Raw genomic sequence first — 24305 nt, forward strand, 5'->3', positions numbered from 1 at the left:
ATGTGATTGATATTACAATAAAAAGTTTGATTGGAGTATTTAAAAGCAAAATTGGGTGCTTACAGGCTGAATAGAAAGGAAAACACCAGGGGTAAAAGGAGAATGCTTGTCCTCAAGCTGCAAAATGAGTGAAATGAAAAGTCCAAGTTGTGGAAAGAGGAATTGAGAACCTGAGACATCAATAAATAATTATGATCTGAAATAAAAAGGGTGAATGACTGATAAGAGCAGATGAACAACTTTCAATAAGGAAACTACACGAATATTTGAAAAGGAAAACACAATTTCTGGAATCATATGAAATGCGCAGGATGTCAGACAAATTGGATTCCTTTCAAAAAAAATCTCAGTACTGGAAGATTAGGTTAAGTTGCCTTTTTTGGAAATATTATTATTCAGCAAAGACACACGTGATCACAACTTTATTCTTGCATCTCAAGACAGATACCAAAAATACAAGTTCGGATTTTGGAACTTATGAATTTTTTTAAGTTAGAGGCTGCAGTTAATTGCAAGCTTATTTATTAATAAAACATCAGATAGTCACAAAAATCAGCCATTTTCTTGAATTTCATCATTTTGCACAGAATCAAGATAGCAGTTGTGTTCTAAAGTAACAGAGCATGTGATTTAAATAGCAAACTTAAAAAACTGTCCAGAAGAGCTGAACCTCATTCATTTTATCGTTGATCATATTTCTGGATAGTTTTGACCAACCCATTCACCAGTTTAAGATTAAAGTAAAAACCCCCAACATCATTGGAATTTTATTAACTGTTCATTACACAAACCATGCGATGAATTAATATGTTTACTAGCAAAACATTTGGAAGCTTGTAATTTATATCTATCATTTGAGAAATATTAATGGCATTCCTTACACTAAATTTCCAGCTGATTTTTTACAAACATCAGTCTTTCCCCATCAGAAGCACTGGATGAACGCAATCTGCTGAGGACCAGATCAAGGGCATTCAAGTCTGGCAATCAAGAAAGTTACAAGAGGTCCAGGCACGATCACCAGAAAGCCATCTCACAGGCAAAGTGGCAATTCTGGATTAAACTTGAATCAATGAAGCATTGATTCAATCCTTGACAATTGTGGTCATCATCATCATCAGGCGCCATGCCCAGTTTGAGCTTTGACTGCCATGGCCCACACACTCCTGTTTCGGGTCAAGTGGATCAATTCACTGGTATTCATTTCCAGTTCTCCGGTTGCTGTCTCCATCATTTGTCTTTGCCTTCCTTTTGCTTTCTTCCCTTCAATCTTTCCCATAATTACCATGCATTCTAACTTCTCTTTCCTAATCACCATTTCTAATGAAGTTACGTCGCCTTTTCATGATCTCATACATTTCTCTTTTTGTGTTTGCTCTGATGACATCCTCGTTAGATATTCATGTCGTCCATGATATTCTTTGCATCCTCCTCAAAAACCACATCTCTGCTGCTACATTTCGTTTCCTCATGTTGCTAGATATTGTCTGACATTCTGAGCCATATAACATAACATAACCATCTGACACAACATATCCATATAACATAACAGTTGTGGTAGGGCTTGAATATTATCAACTCTTAGAAAGCAAAATCAAGCGACAATGGTGACATCAGGGCTTCACTTCCAGATGAGCTCAGTGACTTCTATGCTTGCTTTGACCATCAATACATGGAGGAGAAATCATAAAATCCCACAGCCTCTGATGATCCTGCAATTTCAGACTCTGCGGGCAATGTGCAAACATCCTTCAGGAGGGTGAACTCACGAAAAGTATCCGGCCCATTTGGGGTACCTGGCTAATGACTAAAGACCTATGCTGATCAACTGCTGGAGTGTTCACCGAGATCTTTAACCTATCGCTTTGGCAGTCTGAAGTAGTACCCACCTGCTTCAAGCAGGCTTCAATTATACCAGTGCCCAGTATCACTTACATCCACAATGAAGTGTTTTGAGAGATTGGTAATGAAAAATATAGCAACTCCTGCTTGAGAAGCAACTTGGACCTGCTCCTATTTGCCTACTGCACAACAGGGCCACACCAGATGCCATATCATTGTCTCTTCACTCAACCCTGGAACATCTGGACAGCAAAGATGCATACATCAGGATTCTCTTTATCGACTGCAGCTCAGCATTCAATACCATCTCCTCAAAACTAACCAATAAGCTTCAAGACTTTCGCCTCAATCCCTCTTTGTACAATTCGATCCTTGATTTCCTCACTTGTGGATTCAAGTAAACCTGGATGAGCAAAATCTCCTCTGCGGTCTCCATCAGCACAGGTGCACCACAGGGGTTTGTGCTTTGTACCCCTGCTCCAAGTTGCTGCAGTATCTCATTGATTCTATTGTGATTATTGGATATAATGAGTATGCTCACAAGAAATGAATCTCAGTTGTATTTGATGACAAATGTACTTTGATAATAAATTTATTTTGAACTTTGATGTATGAGGATTTCAGATAACACCAATGCTCTGGTGAAGATTTCAAAACATGTCAATTTACAGGTTTTCAGGTGGTAGTTAACAGAATAGTTAATCATTATTTTTAAACAAATCAATACTATAATGAACAATGAATGCTCCCAAATGCAACAGCTTAGAGGTCTCGAAAAGGTTGCATTTCAGACTCAAAAATTGCCACTACCCCATCGATGCATCAAATAAATGTTGGCACCTTAATTGTGCTTTTATAACATTGTTAATGGTTTGTTAATTTACCTCCTACACTGTTATTATACTTCAAATGATTTAATGACTGCCAGGGGAGTATGCAACATATGCATGAGCTTTATCCTTCAGCATTATTTTCAGTTCAAGTCATACATGCTTCACCTCCTTTTTGTACAAATTAGCCATGTTAAACATGAAGCTCTGGATTTTCATGTGACAAAATAAGAACAAGATCAGGGATTATCCAACACCAGAAAATAACTGCTTTGATACTTGGTGTATCCTAAACCACAGTGGATCGGGAAGATTTGCTGCTGATACTGGGTATTACACAAACATTTTCGCAAGAAAACTGCATAAATCCTGCCCCACCTGCTAAAAGCAACTCTTTTATATTGGGCCAGAAGCAATTGTACTTGTAGCTTATTGAGAGTCAATTCCTGGGGAAAGCATTTTCCCAGCAAAAGGAAAATGTGAAAATGCCATCTCAACTGCAGGACAGGGTTGACTGAGGGACACTGGGTGAAGAGGGAGGGTAGGGAGGATTACAAACTCAATATTGAAGTCAAAATCTTGGCTTTCTGGAGTATAAAATATTTTGGTATTTTTTCAATACAAAACAGATGTTTCCACCTTAGAACATCAAGACCCAAGATTTTATTGTGATCATAAATTCAAAACTCACTTCAAAGTTTTACCTTCAACAAAGATAACTGCAATGTGAGGGTGTTCTTTTTAACCGTGCAGAAAGTAAGGGCATTCTGTCAGTGAAGTCACAATACTAATCTCATAATTAGCAGCTTAATTAGGTAATTATGGCTTTGCAGGGGATGCCTAAATGAAAAATGACAACACTGTATCACGGTCACCTACTTATACAGCAGTTGTTGTATTTTTATACTTGCGAAAGAAAAACAAAAATCAGTACATTAAACAATGATCTTTCCATGGCTTTTTCAATTCATCACTGAGCACTACAGTTCATTTAATTTAAACCCAATAATGTGCATAAACTATCATTTTTAGTGTGTCTCCTTTAAGAATTTCTCTCCCAAATCCTGGAGGAATATTCCAAAGTAGCTCATGCCAAGCATTTCAATTCTCGAACATTTCACACACATAAGAAAGCTGAAACACCTTGCTGCAATTTTACTTATTTAGAGACACGGAGAGAAACTGGCCCCTCCTCCCCTTTGAGCTGCATCACCCAGCAACCCACCTATTTAACCCTAGCCTAATCATGGGACAATCTACAATGACCAATTAACTTCCTAACTGGTACATCCTTGGACTATAGAAGGAAACCAGAGCACCTGGAGGAAATCCTTGCAGCTCACAGGGAGAAAGTACAAACTCCAGAATTGAACTCCAACTCTCCCCGAGTTGTAATAGTGACATGCTAACCGCAGCACTTTGCCTTTATGGTCTTTACAGTCATTTGTTAAATGAAATACCCATTGTAAGGAATAATGCTCAACCAGTTTGCACACAGTCCCATAAAATGGAGATTAATTGCCTCAGAACTGTGGTTTACTTGACCATTTCAGAGCAAAGTTAACAGTAAGCAACGCAGGATTTTTCCCCATCAAGCATAAATATCCAACACATCTTTAGTTGAAAGCAACAACTTCTATGACAATAACGGAATTGTGTAACTGGTCACTACAACTGTATAAATCTATGAAGTGGGAGAAGTCTGCTCAAGCTCCCTCTACCATAAGATTGCAGCACATCTGATTGTAACCTCAAGACCTCTTTCTTGTCCACATACAGCAGGCTTTCAAAGACACCTGATCAAAAACAGTCTTGACTTCTATGGCTTCGAGGACTGACCCACTTGTACACCCTGAAAGGTGGTGGTGGTGGAAGGTTTGCCAATCAAGGGCAAAGAAAAAAAAAGAAAACAAAGCATTCAAAAACGACAAAAATACTCATGAACTGAGAATGTACTTGTCTGTTGAAAACTACAATACTGACAGTTAAATGGAACATCAGAACAAAGTGATCAGTACTTACTGTACATTTTCAGAAGTCATACTAAAGGTTTCTAAAATAATCTTTCAGTCTTTCATTATGCTCTATAGTAGATCAGTGCCAGCACCATGAACACACACTGATGCCAAAACACATTCTACTCAAACAAATTAACTTTCCTCATTTTCCTCAAGAGCATCACCAGGTCAGCCAACACACAACAGGGTGGAAAATAAACACTTAGTTCTTCACACTACATCGCATTCATGTTCAAAACAACATAAAAAGCTAAAGTGATGTTTCACTTGCATTTCCTAAAATTAGGTGTGCAAACTTACTGAATTGTTTTAGAATTCTGACACACATGAAGGATCAACAACCTTGCACACAATACAGGTTTCCCCCGCCATCCGAAGGTAGAGCGTTCCTATGAAACGGTTCGTAAGCTGGAATGTCGTAAAGCAAAGAAGCAATTACCATTTATTTATATGGGAAAATTTTGTGAGTGTTCGCAGACGCAAAAATAACCTACCAAATCATGCCAAATAACACGTAAAACCTAAAACAGTAACATATAGTAAAAGCAAGAATGATATGATAAATACACAGCTTATATAAAGTAGAAATACTTTTCCACAACCATTACCTGAACTGTTCTCCATAGCAAAAATCTCACACAAATGCCATCGGCAAAAACACGGTGCAAGCGCTCTCCAGTAACCTTTAAGCTATGAAGCTGCCAAATCATACCAAGTAACAAATAAAAATACACAGCCGATATAAAGTAGAAATAACGTATGTACAGTGTAGTATCACTTACCGGAATTGGGACAGTGCGGAGCACACTGAACACAGTGTGTTAGACTGAGTCGTTGGAGATTGGGGTGGTGGGGTGGCCCCCACCCTCCGGGCAGCGAACCGATACAGATCCACGAAGCATGCAGGGGTACAGCGGTACCGGGAGGCACACAGCACGTCTTTAAGAAAAAAAACGAAATAAACAAGCTAATTAATTATGTGTCGGGTGGCACCTAATTAATAAGCTTGTTTATTTCAGCTTTTTTCTTGAAGATGTGCTGTGTGTCTCCCGGCTACTGCTGCATTCTCCACGAATCGGCATCTGTCCGCGGCCCGGGGGTTGGGGTGGTGGGACACTGGGGTGTCAACTCGTCGTCTGTTCCATTAGGGCAGGCAGCTCATCTTCTCCTATGACTGACTGCTTCGATGTCGAAGGTTCGTCGTCTGCTGTGGCTGATGTGGAAGGTTTGCTTGACTGCTGAGTCTCGTGCATTTTTCTATCATACAGTTCTTTGTAAGCACTCAAACCATCCTGAAAATATCCCCAAAACCGATGTACCCTTCCAAAATTAAAGTCGTACTTTATTATTACCCATTCGGTTTCGATTGTTATCCTTTCCTCTTCCAATTGTATCAGTTCTTGGTCATGGGATGCCAAAACCTCTTCAACATCATCTTCGTCAGCTTCCACAAGCCAAACTCACTTAGTCCTTACTTCGTTCACCACGATCAAAATGCTTAATTATGTCTAGTTTTACGCTAAGTGTAACCCCCTTACGAGCTCTTTCAGGCTTTTCCGATACCATAGAACTCATCTTGCAAACAGCTACTCAAAGGCACATGTTTAAGCAATGCCGGCGAGATTGCAGTTCCGAATCCAGGGGAGAGCAGCTGCTCAGGGCACGCGTTGCCTTTTATCGCGCGCTGATTTTTTTCACGCGCTGCTTTCTTCATAACAGTGAAAACACCTTCTGGTAGCAAAAACAGGGTACTCATGTAGGTCTTTCGTAACAGTGAGGTTTTGTAAAGCGAACGTTCGAAAAGCGGTGGACACCTGTATCAGCAAGATTGTGGACTTCAGAAGGGGATAGCAACACACACACACACTTCAGGGGTCAATAGTGGAAGGGCTGAGCAGCCTCAGGTTCCTAGGTGTCAACATCTCTGAAAGATCTATCCTGGGCACAACATATTGATCCAACAACAGTGTTGAAGCCAGCATTTCAACTTCAGGGTAATTCAGAAGTGAGGCAAAGAAAGTGATCATGTTGACAATAAAGCTGTTGGGCCAGAAGCACAAGGGTCACTGTTGTTTACTGACTCATTCAGCTTCACCTGGTGGCTTGAGAGAGGAAGGAACGGAGGGGGGGGGGGTCTTTCTCTGAAGTGAAGGGCATGGTAATGTCGATACTCAGTCTACACACACCAAAGTTGCTGGTGAACGCAGCAGGCCAGGCAGCATCTCTAGGAAAAGGTACAGTCGACGTTTCGGGCCGAGACCCTTCGTCAGGACTAACTGAAGGAAGAGCTAGTAAGAGATATGAAAATGGGAGGGGGGGGAGATCCAAAATGATAGGAGAAGCCAGGAGGGGGAGGGATGGAGCCAAGAGCTGGACAGTTGATTGGCAAAAGGGATACGAGAGGATCATGGGACAGGAGGCCCAGGAAGAAGGAAAAGGGGGAGGGGGGGAAAACCCAGAGGATGGGCAAGGGGTATAGTCAGAGGGACAGAGGGAGAAAAAGGAGAGAGAGAGAGAAAGAATGTGTGTATATAAATTAATAACGGATGGGGTACGAGGGGGAGGTGGGGCATAAGCGGAAGTTTGATTCCTCCAACCTGAGTGTAGCTTCATCTTTACAGTAGAGGAGGCCGTGGATAGACATATCAGAATGGGAATGGGATGTGGAATTAAAATGTGTGGCCACTGGGAGATCCACCAGCAACCATGATGTGTGTTGCTTGAATTTCCAGCATCTGCAGAATTTCTCGTGTTATACGTTGATACTCAGTCTGATCATTTCAAACGCCAATAGATTTGATAACATAGCTGAATACTGACAGACCCTGCCTGTTTGCAGGGGTTCCCAACCTTTTTAATACTATGACCCCAACCATTAACTGGTTGGGAATCCCTGTAGAAAAGCGATTTTTTTTTTGTAATGTAGATTCCAGCCTAATAGCATTTTTGGCAAGGAAATCTGTAGTAAGTAACACAAGGGAACATATAGCAATTGACTACTCATTGTCTGAAAACATGAAGTAAATGAGAGTTTTGTGTCAAAACTGACAATGCAGCCTGTGCTGTAAAAAAAACTACATTGACATCTGCAGAAATAATAAACATTCACCCAAAGTATCAGACTACTCAATATCATGTTAATCATCCTACAACATGGCACTACAACCTGGTTGATGACAAAGGTACAGAGAAGAAACTTAAGAAATTTGATGACACAGTGACTGCATGATCAACATCAGTTGAACAGATTGATACGGAGAGAGAACAAAGTCAAACTGCAAAAACAAAGCAGTACAAGTTGGTGGGATCACTTTCTCAAAAAGTAAAAATACCCAACCGCTGGATCAAGTATAGAAATGGGAGTCAAACTGAGAAGGGAAGATACGAAGCTAACAGTAACTGAACAAAATATGCAGAGAAGGTCTTCTTTCTGTTGACATTGTCTGTGAAGAGGAGCACTGGTAAACAAACTAAACAGATATTCTAGAAATTACTACAGCTGGCTGGACCAATGCACTTACCTAATGAGTCACTGTATACAAAATGGAGGGCAGACGGATGGGCAGTTAAAACATACTACAGGATCCACAGTAAATGTTATTGTCATTTCATTTGATGACAAAAGAAAATTAATAGTAGTTCTCTCCATACCTCAGAGGTGGTCTACACACATCAAATTCTATTTAATTCCACAGCAACAGTTCAAACTAAGCTTCATCAAATATTCGCGATCTCCAACATCACAAATTACTCCAATCCCAGCCATGGTCTTAACAATTCAAATTTCAAACTAAATTTATTAACAAAGTACATAAATGTCACTATATGTGGCAAAGTACATTGTCACTATATATAACCTTGACTTTAATTTGCTTGCAGGCATACAGAGCAGAACAAAGGAATACAACAGAATCAGTGAAAAACTACACACAGGAAAATGACAACCTATGTGCAAAAGAAGAGAAACTGTGCAACTAGAATAAAAACACTAAAGATAATACTAATCTTTAGTAAAGATAATAGAATTATCAGTTCAGGAACATAAAAAAGGTTTATACAGGACATTGAAACTAAATTCGACATACCAAAATGTCACCAACCCTAGCACAGAGTTACCAATAAATACAGATAATGAACTTTTGGTCTAATATCTGGTCAAACAGGGTGATGCACAATCAAGCAAGCTGGAACAGGGAGCAAAATGAATGCACTCACGCAACTGAAGACTAGCAAACACCTGCAGTTACAATGGATATGCTAAAAGCAGTTTGAAAAAATATCCACAACTTAAAAAAAAAATAAACATGAACTTTGGATTAAATAAGTGCAGAACATTAAACATAAGATGCAAAGGAACTGGGAGAATATAAAACAGAGCAGCGGGATACAACACTACCGATGGATGAATATGAAACTGGGACACCAACAAGCAAAGAAAATAGATCAGAGTGCAATAAATGAAAAATTCGACAGAATTTACATCAAGGCTTAAGAAAATCTGCCAAACAGAGCTTAATATTAATAGTATAACAAAGGCAATAAACACCTTTGCTATACCCATATTGATGCATTCTTTTGGCACATTGTGGACCAAAAACAATCTGGAAAATTTACAAAGAAAAATAAGAACTGAAATGACAAATTATAGGACACACCATGGACACTCAAATGCACTGACCTCGGACAGAAGGAGGAAAAGGAATAATAGACAAAAAAATTTACACAAGTCATTAAAAACTAAGGATATACTTTTAACAACAGGATTCAGCACGACATGCAAGTACACACAATTCTGATAAGTACACACAACTGAACGTAAATGAAAGCACAACACAGAAAAACGAAATTATCACTGCAGGAGCAGAAGTTAAGCAATGGAAGATCATGACCATCCATGGAAGGCATCCCCATGATCTGAGCAGACTAGATGTTGACAAGGAAGTGTAGAACGCCCAGCTCAAGAGTTGAAAACCTCTTTCCAGAGAGCGAGGGTTTCCTTGAGGCAAAAAGGGGCTAGGTGGTTAACACAAAAAAATTATCAAAAATACATAGAAAAAAACCATCAAATTCAAGATAATAAACTCAGAAAATGCAAAAGGAAACCAGAAGCAATCCAACACATTACACTAGGGGTTGCCAACCCGCCGATCGTGATCGACCAGTCGATCTTTGAGACTTTCCCAGTAGATCCCGAAAAAAATCAAAAATAAATACACAAATACTGTTGTAATGTTGTAATAAGTAGTACTAATTAGGATAATGGTAATATAGCAATACTTTTGCTACAAAGCTGTTTGTAAAGAGAGATTGTTTCCAAGTTGCGGGGTTTTAGTTCCGTTCTTTCCGCCCAGTGCGCATGTGTGTAGCACCCCCACCATGAACTATGTTTTCAGCGTAGCTTGTGCTGCATCAAAGTGACCAAATAAATTAGATACGCAGTGGTCCCCAACCACCGGGCCGCGAAGAATGCAGCGGTACAGTGGTAGTCGGAACGCACCCAGCACATCTTTAAGAAAAAAAGCCAAAATAAACAAGCTAATTAATTAGGTGCCACCCGGCACGTAAATGTCAGCCCAGATCAGAGGCGATTGCCGATTGCATCGCCCAGATGTTGGGGACCACCGGTACAGACTGTCGCAAACATCAATATACGGCACTTGCTCGCACGGCGGAGGCTCCATGATAGAAGACGAAAACGTACAAATTCCATCCAGAATGGGAAGAGGAATTTCTATTTACCTTGGTGAAAGACAAGTGTATATGTATATTGTGCCACCAAACACAAGCACTGACTAAAAGAGGGAATCTGGAGCGGCACCACAACACCAAACACCAGAAATTTAAAGACACCTACCCCCCAAAGAGCGCAATTCGTGCCAGGAAAGTTGAGGAGCTGAAATCAGCGTTGAAGGCCCAGCAATCGTTCTTCACAAAACATGCTGCTCAAAATAAGGCCGCTATTGAAGCATCATTTCATGTAAGTCACCTTTTGGCTAAACACAAGAAGCCTTTTACAGATGGCGATTTATTCAAGGAAGCCATGGCCATTACCGCAGAGACTGTTTTTAATGACTTCAAAAACAAAAACAACATCACAACCGCTTGGCCCTGCAACAGTGACAAGGAGGGTACAGTCACCGTCAGAGGACGTGGATATTTTTCACTGCAATTCGATGGATCCCTGGATGTAATGCAAACAGTTCAGCTTGTTGTATTTGTCAGAATGGCTTTCCAGGATTTTACAACAAAGGATGACTTCCTCACTCTTTTGCAATTAAAGGAGAGAATGAGAAGTGAGGATATTTACAATGAGTTTAAAAAATATGTCCGTGGAAATGACAACCCCATTCATAAACTGGTGGCAATTACTACTGATGGGGCCCCAGCAATGCGCAGTGTGCGCGTTGGTTTTATAGCACTAAAAGTCAGCGCCTACTTCGGGTCAACTTATCTATGTGAAATTGCATTTTCACAGATGAAGAATTATTAAATCTAAGTACAGGAGCTGTCTTACTGACAGACACCTCACAGACTGCCTTAGACTGGGCTGTCTGTAGCTATGAGCCAAATTTCAGGGAACGAGCAATAAGTATTCAGCCCCAGTCATCACACTGAGTGCAACAGTCAATTTTTATTCATTTATTTTTCGTGTTGAAATAAAATTAATGAAATTTAGAATTAAAGGTGTGAAGTATTGTAATATTCTTAAAGAAAGATATGCTAGTTAGTGTTTTCTTGTTTGAATTAATCTGAAAGTTTGACAAAAGTATTTTGTGTAACTCAAATACAATTAGCCCAAATAAAAGGCCTCAAATTCGCAGTACAATCTGAGCTGTTTTTTCTCTAAACGATTTAGTCAGTAGATCTTGCCTTTCACTAAGGTCAAGGTAGGGGATCTTGGGCTTAAAAGGGTTGGTGACCACTACATTACACCATACTGCAGCTGATTAATTCAATCTGATTACTTACCACAGGCACAATCAAGTGGCCAACATCATTCACCAAACTCTTGCTTTAAAATACAAACTTGTAAAAGACACGATACTCTTCTGTAAATAAATGCAAGCCTGATCCAGTTTTAGGGTCAAGAGTCATACAAATTATATTACAACTGATCAATTATTACAGAAAGGAAAATCTGTCTAGACATATTACAGGAATAAACAAGCAAGAACTTAATAGATATAGTCATTCCAAACATACAGAACACACAGACATCAGTGAACATCGGAAATACACTAAATTAACAGAGGAAGTTGAAAGACTATGAAACATGAACATTGTCCCAATAGTAATATCTACAACTGTTATCATCCCAAAGCCACTGCACAATAGCATTAAACAATTAGGCCGACACAACAACATTCATGTAAAGCTCCAGAAAGCCACAATACTAAACATCACTAGAAAAGTCTGAACATTCCTAGCAACTGAGGAATGAGTGTGCTTGGCTATGACCACACCTCAGGTTTTACCAGCTTGAGCCAAGAAAAAAATTAAAATAATAACCACAAAGTAAATAAGTAATACAGGTGGAGTACCCCTTATCCAGCTGGAAGGGTTCTGGACTTTTTGGGATTTTGGAATATAGAATGACAAAGTTTGGGACCTCCATCATTTTCAACACTGAATTGTGCTTCCTGCAAGTAGTCTTTGTATTGCACTTGTTCATCACATTATGTACCTAACAGTAAAACTGATCACATACCACTAAAATAATGAAAATGTCTGCAGAGTAACAAAGGCAGCTCACAGCATCGGGAGAATACCCGAATCAGCTGTAAACAACAAACCATGGCAGACTTTCAGTTTCCACCTACGATGCCGTGTTTTGATTAAAAGGTTACAGTACTCTGTATTTGTATTTTTAAGGTTTATGTAAGGTATAAAAACAATCAGCACTGCAGACTTGCCCTGGTGCTAGATTTTCATGATCAGCAGACATTTGAAAAATTTAATGCCGTGCCTTTTCTTGAATTTCTGCAATCAGCCTGCTGCATGCTCACAATTACCTTCAATTTTCAGTTTGTTGTGGTCGATCTTTGCTTGTTTCATGATCAGCATATCGTTAAGCAGCATATGCTCATTACGACACTGACGACACAAGATCAAGATCTTTGTTTTTTGCTTTATGCACTATTCCATTAACTTCATCATTACATATGTGAGGTCATTTCTCAGAACAGTCTACGTTACACAATGTGCATCGTTTGGGAACCTTACCAGTGTCTCGTGGAATTTTCCATTTGCAACGTCATGTCAGCACTCAAAAAAAAATTCAGATTTTGAATAAGGGATATTCAACCTGCACTGAGAACATCAGCTGTCGAGTCCTTGAAAGTGAGCCTGTTGGTTGTGGATTCAGTTCAGAGTTGAGGTGAGTGAAGCTATCCACACTGGTTCAGGATCCTGACGGCTGAACGGTAATAAATGTTCCTGAACCTGTTGGTGTGGGACCCAAGGCTCCTGTACCCTCCTCCTAATGGCAGCAGTGAAAAGAGAGCATGGTCTGGATGGCAGAGGGAAATCCATAAACTCTAAAGATTCTCAGAGCCAAACTGCTGACATGAGATTATGTTATATAGTATTGAAGTCACACCATCTCCTGATAAATCAAAGAATGCAAAGATAACAATGGCAAGAATATGCAAAGAAAACAACTGTACTGTCACCTGTAAAGTGTTGCACTAATCATTACACTACCATGACCTGTTTTGTTGTTCAAAGCCAAGTGAGATTGCATCTGCTGTAGACTTGCAGCATGGGGCAAATTGCAGCAGGTCCATGCCCTTGCCCTTGCTCATGCAGGAGTTAATTCTAGCCATGATCAAATAAAATGCATGCAAGTTTGACCAAGCAGCAATGCACCTGTTCTTCAAATTTAGCCAGCTGTATTTATTGTTCTACTATTTCATTGGAGAAGCCAAGTGAAAAGCAGGTGAGTGCTTTACACAACTTCTTGTAGTGTGGAAGGGTGTCCCAACAGCTTCCACTTCAGATTTAATGTGAATTTTCCCCACTATCCTAGTTTCTTTCATTCAGGTGCTGACTGGCCTGCTGGGTATATTCAGCAATGTTTTGAGTTTTAACCAGAACTGCTATTCAGTACAGGGAAATTCTAAAATTAAGGGAACCCAGGGGAAATAATGGCTTTAATCATCGCTGGACAAAGTGGGTACCTGTGATTCAACACTTCAAAATCATGGCTCCGTTATCCAATGAATGTTGGGAATGGACAAATGGTGGCCCTGCTGTCCACATCCATAATCACAAGAAAGAAAAATCAAAAGTATCAAAAATTCAACTACGGTGTGGAATGCCAATCTGCATAAAATCGACAATTAAAATTTATTTAGACGAGATATACTGGAATTATTCACATCTCACTGCTAAATGCAAACTTCACTTGAGTACAAATTCCTGATATGCATTATGCAAAACTCCTGGACAGACATCTAGAGATATTTATTACTGCTAGCAAAACAACTAGCATTCATTTTGCTTTATATCGGTCCAAGTAATCTTACATGAAAAGTTACATTAAAGACCAACTTATTCACCCCAAAAGTTGTCTAATTGTACACTTGCTCCAAGTGAAACTCCTCCCACCAAAATTTTCAACAATCTGAGTCCCACCCCCTACACCCTGTACAGCATAATTTACCACACATAAACTGAGAAGTTTCAATAGAATGCAAATGAAAATAAGCAATTAGTTTAAAATCATCACCAACTTGCATCTGTGTAGCACCTTTAACATAATACACGTGAAGCATCACAGGAATATTATCAAATATTTAAAATAAAACTACACAAGGAAATACTTAGGGCAGACATCTTTTGCTGAGAGTTCAAAAGCATCTTGAATTTGAGAAAGGAAGGATAACAGGATTAGTAGATTTAGGAAGGAGCACCTGGCTAACTTTAAACATGACAGTCAACTGTCACTTGATGGAAGTCAGGAGTGTTTTGATGGCCTGGATTGGATGAGTGCCCATATCACTAAGAAAAAAAACAATAATCACAGAAAGTGGTGGCCAAGGCCACTGACAAAACTGAAATAAAGGATGAGAATTTTATCAATGAGTGAGGCATTACTTCAAGTTGATCAGCACACACACTATATTGCATTAGGAGCTGAATGAACTCAGGGCAAAGTTACGGTAACCTCAAATTACTGAGGGTAGAACATGATTGAAGTGATATCAACAAATAGAGATAATAAAGACAGACAAGAGAATTTCAGCAGGTAAACCAACACAAGGTCAGGGTTCTCTAAACAAAGTAGAAATGGGCTATTCAAATAACATGAATATGGAATTAGCTCAGGCAGACAGTAAGGATGAGTTGGTCAAAGGGCTTGTTTCCAAGCTGCATGACTGAATGACATTCCCAAACGAGTTCAATACACCAGTGTGACGAACTTGCTGGTTCACTCCCAAGCTGCAACACTGAGGTGTGATAGACTATCCAGTTCTGAAATAGAGTTTGTGCCTGGTGTTTTGGACTTCCGAAAATTATTTTAGTTCATTCTGTTCATTCAGTAATTTCGGGAAATTTCTGTTCATTCAGCCATGAATGCAAACAATCAGTCTGACAACTTATACAGTGCAAGGGTCAAGGCAGGTGAGATCAATGTTGCCAACCTACTTGTGGTGGCCACAAGTGTAGTTTGACATGAAGCTGCTGACTAGCAGTATATCAGTACAGGGCAAAGGACCAGTTTCAGATTCTCGACAAACCTAAAATTTCAGGCAGTCAACTCAAATAAAGTGGAGTTCCAATCTTGAAAGCCGGATCTCATTAGTACCTCAGAATGAAAAGGCTATGTGCTATATTCCTTCATAGAAGCTGTTGGATTGATCCAACTGTCACCTGGGTTAGATGCTCATGCAAGTCCGGAAGTCGAAGCGCAAAGGTCAAATCCATGATCGCCCAGTCCTGGGGTCTAAGCCAGAAGGTCAAACCCATCATCAGCGAGTCTGAGGGTGAAGTGTGAAGTTGGAGGCCCAGTATCTGTGGTTCTGAGAAACTGAGGATAAGGAGGTGGCCTGAACTGGGATGGACACTTGTTTGTGCATGTTAGTGTACTGTAGTACTATTGGTAGTGTTCTAATTTGTTTAAATACATTTAAGTGTACTTCATTTAAATACATAATTACTCAGTTAAACAGCAGTTTGCCTTTTTTGTCTTCTTTGGTATTTCCATGAAACTTTGGCGAATTGTGGCAGTCGCTTAACTGGGCCAAAATGTGCTGGTCCTGATGTCTCCCAATTAACTGGACACTGTATTTCCACCAGTTGCATCAGATGTTAAATGGAAAATTTTAAAATCAAAATCAAGCAAATGTTAAGAGATCTTTAATTAGATAGCTTGACAGTCCTGACTTCTGATATTCACACATTGAACAACAGAAGTATTATTTATTGGGCAAATGCTGCTGAAGTGCAAATCCACAAGTGCATTCCCATTCCAATACCCCACTGAACATTCACTTTTTCCATACAAACCTCTGTTTTGACACCCGGAAGAACTCAAAAGAGCTCAATTTTTCCTCATCTGAAGTGTCACATTTTCCCACCTTTGTTCGTTATTTTTGTGTTTGATCATTGAAAAACGACTTCCTTCATAAAACACCTTTAATCAGCAAGTCCTTGTAGCCTCCCTCCCTCTAAATCAGGGGATCGCAACCTGGGGTCTATAGCATAAAAAAGGTTGCAACAATGTTTTGATCCTCTGATCCAAACCTCATAGGTTTTTATTCCACATTATGCTTCTTGGTTACCTCCACACAACATCCGTTGACCACTTTCCTATTCTCCCAGGATGTACCCGGAAATTATTTTACCTTCACCTTGTGGAGAAATTGGATTGTGTTTTTCATTTCAAGTCATTTCATCTTTTTGGTGTTGCTCACTTACTTTGACTGCTGTGGTTCAACATTCTTTCAGTGTATCCGTCTTGAAGTGTTTCTTCTCAGGCATGTTACCACACAATGAAATTTTTTTGACCATATGGATCTTGCAGAACTAACTTACTAAAAACAGGAAATGAAGAACTTAGTCATGGGAACTTGTTTCTCAAACTTACTGATTGATATTTATCCATCTGTTACTGATTCACTGAAAAATTGTTAAGGCAGGCAAGCTGTCAGACTAACACACAGCATAATGTCCAGTGGCTTCAGCAGGGTTAAACATAATTCACTACAAATTGCTTCTTTTAATACAAGTTGCATGAAAAGATCCCATAAGTGAGTGGAACCGTAATTATATATTGTAATACATATTGTAATCGCTATACATCATATCCCCTTGTTTGTGAGCCTTAATAAACAGAAATAGTTTTAATATACACGAGTATTCATTACAGTACCAATTATGTACTTAATATACATAATTATTTAGTACTGTAATAAGTACTTATGTATATTAAGACTTTTGTCATAATGGTAGCCATGTGTGAATTTTCATAACAGATCAATGATTCTGTTATACAATTTAGTAATATGTTTTAGACTCAATAAAAGAAAATTTGCAGCTGTTACAAAAGCTAGACAATTGGAGTAATAGCAACCTCATGATATGGCTTACTTCTCTCGTTATTGTGCCTCAGGACAAAAACAGAGCAATCATACACTCATGCGCAGACTACCTATAACACTGAAAATTTCCAAACTGCCTTACTATTTTAAAATTCTTAACTCCAAAGTTTCTGAGCTACAACGAACCTGTAGTAAATTTAAAACTTGCAGGTTGGGATGGAACTTTTATTCACTTTTACTGAAGTGGAATGAAAGAATTGGAGAAGACCAAAAAAAGGAGCCTCTACAAATTGGGCACCAATAAGAACTTGGAACAATAGGCCATATTGCCTATACTTCACATTCCTCAAACGCACGGACCCAAGACAAAAATATATTTGAATTAGAGTCAGGCTTAATATTACCAGAATATGTCGTGAAATTTGTTGCTTTGTGGCAGCAGTGCATTGCAATACAAAGTAAAAAAAACTTAATTACATTCAGTAGTAAACATAAAATACATAGCGAAAAGAGAGGGGAAAAATACTGAAGACATGCTCATGGCTTCACTATCCACTCAGAAATCTGATGGAGGGGAATAAGCTGTTTCTGAAACATTGAGTGTGTGTCATCAGGCTCCTCTACCTCCTTGATGAAAAGACGGCATTTCCTGGGTGATGGGGGTCCTTAATGATAGATGCTGCCTTTGTGAGGTATCTCACTTTGAAGGTGTCCTCAGTGCTGGCGAGGCTGGTGCCCATGATGGAGCTGGCTGAGTCTGCAACTTTCTGCAGCTTTTTCTGATCCTGTGTCAAGGCCCCTCATACCAGATGGTGATGCAACCTTCTGTCGAAATTTGCAAATGTCTTTGATGGCAGACCAATTCTCCTCAAACTCCGAAAGAAGTATAGCCTTCCTTGCAATTGCATCAAAACATTGGGCCCAGAAGAGATCCTCAGACGTTAACACACAGAAACCTGAAACTGCTCACCCTTTCCACTTCGGATCCCTCGGTGATGACTGCTGCGTGTGCTCTTGACTTCCCCTTACTGAAGTTCATAATCAATCCCTTGATCTCACTGATGTTGACTGCTGTTGAGTGCAAGCTGGTTGCTGTAACTCCGCTCAACTGGCTGATCTATCACCTCGTCACTATCTGAAATTCTGGCAACAATAGTTCTGTTGTCAGCAAATTTAAAGATGCAGTTTGAACTGTGCCAAGCCACACAGACAACATTGCAGAGAGAGTAGAGCAGTAGGCTAAGCATACATCCAGTGTTGATTGTCAGCGAGGAGGTCATATTATTTCTGATCCGCACAGACTGTGATCTCCTAGCGAGGATGTCAAGGATCAGTTGCAGAGTGATACTGTGCCCTAAGATCTCTGACAAAGTTTTAATGATTCTCAACCATCTGATAAAATTCCTTCTCATCTCCTTACTTAATGGATGCCCTTTCTCTTCCGAAAGACTGTCTCGAAAAAGACAAATAATAACATAAGCAGCTGTCCCATCAAACTGCCTCAGAATCTTGTGTTCCAGGATAGCTTGCCACCCTTCCAAAGTCTTATGACAAGACACAGCCTTTCCTCATCAGACAACCTTCTCATAATCAATTTTTTGATCTTCTTCTGAACTGCATTCAATGCAAGTACAACCCTGCATCAATAAGATCAAAATTCTAAGCAGTATTCCATACACATTTCAAAAACTGTCTTTACAAATGTCTCTGAATAAACAGTGAAGTTAATGGGCTTCTGCTCCTGGAACACACTGTTTTTCAATGCTGTTAAGAGACTTGACATGCATTTTCTTATGAGCATTATCTGATGTCTGAAGTTATAAAGCTTGCCTCTTCTGGAAAACCCAAGAAGCTGCTGTGCCAAACACCTTTAGTCTATTTTGGTAATGACATAAATCATTTTATTCTTCAACTTGTTATCAGCATAAAAACCTTTCGACTCTTATTCTAAGTAAATAATGTTTTCAGGGATATCTGTGGAGATAGGAAAACTGACTTTGGAACGGGAATGCTGATTACAAACCTCAGCCTTCCATTTTTTAAAACACAAGTAAATGCTGACTGAAAATAGAAAAACTATATTAAGCAGCCATATGCCACCATGTTAACAAAGTCCAATCTTTTACTATTAATTCAGTTTATTAATAAAATGAGTTTCATTCAAGGATAAGAATTTACTAGGAACCAATTAGAACATTGGTGCTAAGCAAACAAAAAAACAAACTAGAGTAGCAGACAGAGAAAGCAATACCCCACCCACCTTCACCAAATGCTGTCAAGACTGACTTTTACCCAATATAAAGTTATGCAATAAGCTCAACTTAACAGAACAGCATTTCTGATCTATAGGCAGAAAATTTTTGGTAACAGCTAATCAGGTTAACTTAAATTGCAGATTCAGTATTGCCTGTGGTCCAACATGTCGAAACAATATTACTGGCATTCTGGCCAAAAGCTCTCAGGAAGAGCTGCAAACCTCTCGGTCACAATGAGATCTTACCTTTAATGTATACTGCTAATTTTAACTTGCTGCACTGCAACTTCATCTCCACATCTATATACTACTAAAACTCTCATGCTCTGCTTGTGACCTCCAATTAGCGCAAACGGTGCATTACAGCAGCACTTTTTTGGCTAAATCGAATTAAAATGCACTAACTTACAGAATGCAGGCAAAGTTCAGGGTTATATATTTGTATAAAATTGCTCATTTGGCAAAATCAACAGGCTCGCTTTCACCAGAGAGCCAATCCACCATCATGGAAATCGGGACGCGACAGCCCGACGCATGCGCACGGCCAGCCTCAGCAGCGCCACCTACCGGAGCAAAGGGGCAGGGCAGCTCTATTTCGAGGGGTCACATTCTGCTAATCACCATCAGCATGTGCAGGATTGGGACAGATCTAACTGCCACCCACCAATAAGAGATAATTAAATCTTATTGTAATGACATACTCCAAGACACCCATAAAACCCTTTACTGCAGTCAAAGGACAGCGGTGACCATATCACGTCCATTTAGGAGAGCGCCAACCACATCATCAAGAATAATCAGCATCCTTTGGTGTTAGTGCTTTGTATCTTCTATCCAGCATTTGGGTAAAAAAAAAGGGTCAGCCTAATTATGCCGCGTGGAAAGGGAAGGGGAACATTACGGTCAAGAGATGACACCAAACGTCATCGGGAAGCAGCAAGGAGAGGGAGACAACAAGAATCGGATGAGGCTAGGGAGGCACGACTCCAGGATCAAACAGTCAGGACAAAAAAAGATGAGAGAAGAAGAGACAGAGGAGGAGAGGTATGCACGTCTCCAGGATCAGAGACAAACAACAAACAACAGAAGAGATGGAGACAGGGGATGAAAGGGCTGCACGTCTCCAGAATGACAAAAACAGGCACAGAAGGAGGAGAGAGGAAGAGACAAAGGGGCTGAGAAATGCACATCTCCAGGATCAAAGACAAAGAACAAACAACAGAAGAGATGAAGAGACGGGGGATGAAAGGACTGCACGTCTCCAGAATGACGAGAGGCACAAGGCTGGCAGATAAACCAGAAATGATGCCATCAAAAGTGTCCTTCATTAAACGAGAAGGAGCTATATTTGCTTTGCTACACGTTGTTCTTCTTCAATAAACTGAGGTTTTCTACTTCAGTTTCCAAAGCAAAGCGATACCAACAGCATTCAGGAAAATTTAATGTTCATTCTGGTCACATCAGACTGCACTACCCTTCTCTCAAAGGGTGCCCCAACGGGTCACTCCGTTGTCTAGTTTAATTTTAAAAACAGATCCATTCAAGTCTGTTAATACTCTAATATTGAGAAACCGCAGGCATCAACGAGTAAGGGCTGGTCTACTATTCAGTCTTCCAAACCTCAGGCTTCACTTTGAGAGTTGCCAAAGATCAGTACTCCCACATTTGTGCCAAGTACTTGGACAATCCCAGTTCTCTCTCTCGGAGCTATAAAATGACACGAAGCCTTGGCCCTGTTAAACATAATCGATGCAAAAAAATGCAAATAAAAGTGCTTCGGCCTATTTAAGAACACAGAATGCACACTTCCACTAAAAGGTCTATTTCTTTCCCGAATATCCCCCACACACCATTTTTAAGAAGTCAATTCCCTAAATATATGAACACGGATGCCAATGACCATTCATTAATAAATACAAGCAAGATCATTACATGTTTCATAAAAAACATTGTGCAATTGAGCTTGCAAAACAAAGAATTTGCATTCATCAGTACAAGTAGTGCCAGATAAACTATTACTTGTTACACAATGAAACAACCCTGTCGAACTACATGGCTCAGCTTAATACATGAACAGTCATATTTAATTCAAACTATTTTCTTTCAACATTGTTAAAACATAAGCAAATTACTTGCTGTGGTTCACTGAACCTTTGTGTTGAACGAAAGCAAATCACAACCACAATCCATTCAAAAGGTTCAAAATACTACAAACCAAGAACACCAGTGCTAACAAGAATTTTAACAAAAAGAAAACAACTTGCTCAAACTTATGATTGGAGTCCTTTCACCTACAAGTTAGCTTCAGAGAACCAAGCATTCGTTGGTGAAAAGATGATTTGCAACAGGAAAGGGGCAAATTGTAGGAAAAATGTTTAAGCTTCAACCATAACATTTTCTGCATTTCAAACGATTACAACATTGTTTTCTGTTGTAAGCAAACCTAAACCTTGAACACATGCTGTTTTTGGATCTAACACCTTTTAAATGAACAGATTCAGGCTGCACATTGAGGGAAGTTTACAATAAGAACTGCTTATTCCCATTGCCAAAACAGAGGTTTTAAGCCCAATCTTTTAACCATTCCAAGCAATTTTCACAGAAGCACCACTGAGTGTCCCCTAACCAGCTGCATTACTCTCTGGTAGGCATCCGACTACAGGGTCCTAAAAAGGGTTGTTTGGACTGTTGAGAGGATCAACGGGGTCTCTCTACCACCCATTTAAGATACTTACGAGGAATACTGCTTATTGTCAATGATCCCTCTTATTGTCCAAGAATCTCTTTGACACTCTACCATAAGGCAGGAGATGTTACAGCTTTAGAATAAGGACTGTTTGGATGGGAAACAGCTTCTTCCCCCAAGCCATGAGACTACTGAGCTCCCTCCCACCACCCAGATCTCAACACGAATTAAGAGATAGCAGTGATAAACTGCTTACTTTTTAACTTGTTTGTACGTGCACCTTATTATTTAGTAATTTATTTGTGATAACATTACTTTTCTTGTGTGAAAGTTAAACATACTGTGTTGTACACCTTGGACCAGAAGAACATTGTTTTCCTTGGCAGTATACATGCATATGGTTGAAATGACGATTTCAACTCCATTAATTTTGAGACAATTAAAGTAACATCAATGTGTTTTTAAGCAAAAATTGCTATTTTTTCAAAAGATGGTGGTGCAGCTATTCAATTTCAGAAAGACAATATGAAGCAAGATTTCCAAATTAGCAAGCAAAATAGCACATTTTAAATGCCAAGACCTAAAATGCACTGGGTTTCATGTGCAGATATGCAACAAGGATGGGAGAGTTAGATAAGAACATTTTATAGTTTAGCTTCTTGGAGGAACAGATTGCAACAAGCAAATGATAAATCTGCACATCATTTTTGTTGAAGTATGTGCAAGTATCTGACAAATGCCTTACTACACGATTATAAAGGTAACGGAAAATGAGTGCAACCAAGATACACAAGGACACTACCACGGATGAAGATTTTCAATTATAAACAGATTTCTTTTTTCACTGAAATACAATATTTTATAACATATTCAATACTATTATAAGTGGAGTTAAATTCCTCCACTGTTCATCAGAGCTCAAATTTTTCATTAGTCAAAAATGTATGGATTCAATTCACACAAGGCCTGGACAGCTTCCCAAATTCCAGTTATCTGTAGACTAAAGAAATCTTTTCTTCACTATTGGAATATCTCCTGTGAGCAAACTTAATACAAGAACCTATTTATAAAGTCCTACTTTGACACTAGGCCCAGATTCTATTAGGCACGTACAAGAGTTTAACATGTGCGGAACGAGAGGTACCTTCAAAGAGGTACTGACCTTATGAAGCTACATCAAGTGTACTTGCATGCTAAACACCAAATGCAGCAGACTACAAAGCTAAGCAGTCCCATAGTCCATAGATTAGAGAAAAGCTATGTAACCCTACCACATCCAGTTGAGAATGGTGGACAATCAGGCAACGAATGGGAGGAGGTAGCTCCTTGAACATCCCACCTTCAGCATGGAGGAGACCTGCATACAAGTGCAAGAGACAATGCTGAAGTATTTGCATGCGTCTTCAACCAAAAGTGCGAGTGGATGATTAATTTCACCTCTTCTTGAGAGTCCCATCGTGAATGCCCAGACACAGCCATATTCTCAGTGGCTTTCTGACTGCAGTGAAAATCTAGTTACCAAGAGTAGTACCTCAAGCCAAACTAATCTTGTGCTGGTATCACAAAGGCCATTATTCAACCTCAATCTGAGAGGACAGTCTGAGAAAGGTGTGGGGGGGGAAAAAAAAATCACAGGACCATGTTTGCTCTTCAACAGAGAGATGAAAATTTATACAGTGGATTCCAGTTAATTGGGCCATCCACTTATTTGGAACAAGTCTTAAAGAACAAAACTGATTGAGAAAATAGCCACTATTCCTTTTGATTATGTGGGACACTATGGCAATTGTTGCTATACAGTTTCTAACTAGCATTCAAGTCACATGCAGTTGTGTGGCCATTGGACACAACACCATGGTTTGAGCAAACATTTTTTAAATAGTATCAGTTGTGTGTGTTTGTCTTCAAAAAGCAGTGATTTTTGTCACTCATAGCTGGCAAGAATTAAGCAGCTAGACAATTCAGAACTGCTTTGCTCACTGCGGTTTCAGGCATTCAGACTGGGAGATGCCAGAAAAGGCCGAGAGTTAAAATATGGTGATTTCACTACATCAAGTTAGGAACCATGAGGAACTTGAAGGTATCGACAATAATCTTGACTGTTACAATGAAAATGAAGATTTGGAGGAT

At 39.5% G+C, this 24305-nt stretch overlaps 1 protein-coding gene across 5 annotated transcripts in view; it reads right to left on the reverse strand.

Moving 5' to 3' along the window:
• The window catches only part of mapkap1 (MAPK associated protein 1), a 297659-nt gene that overhangs the window by 269108 nt on the left and 4246 nt on the right, over positions 1 to 24305 (reverse strand). For 4 of the 5 annotated variants that reach the window (XM_063073413.1, XM_063073410.1, XM_063073409.1 and 1 more), the window contains exon 2: positions 23447 to 23532. The exons of the other annotated variant lie outside the window; for it this stretch is intronic. In XM_063073413.1, the coding sequence (XP_062929483.1) occupies positions 23447 to 23509 (63 nt within the window). In that variant the 5' untranslated portion in view covers positions 23510 to 23532. The remainder of the gene's footprint in view (positions 1 to 23446; positions 23533 to 24305) is intronic. 5 annotated transcript variants of the gene reach the window in all.

The sequence above is a fragment of the Mobula hypostoma genome, chromosome 21 (assembly GCF_963921235.1).
Source record: "Mobula hypostoma chromosome 21, sMobHyp1.1, whole genome shotgun sequence".
Taxonomy (NCBI): domain Eukaryota; kingdom Metazoa; phylum Chordata; class Chondrichthyes; order Myliobatiformes; family Myliobatidae; genus Mobula; species Mobula hypostoma.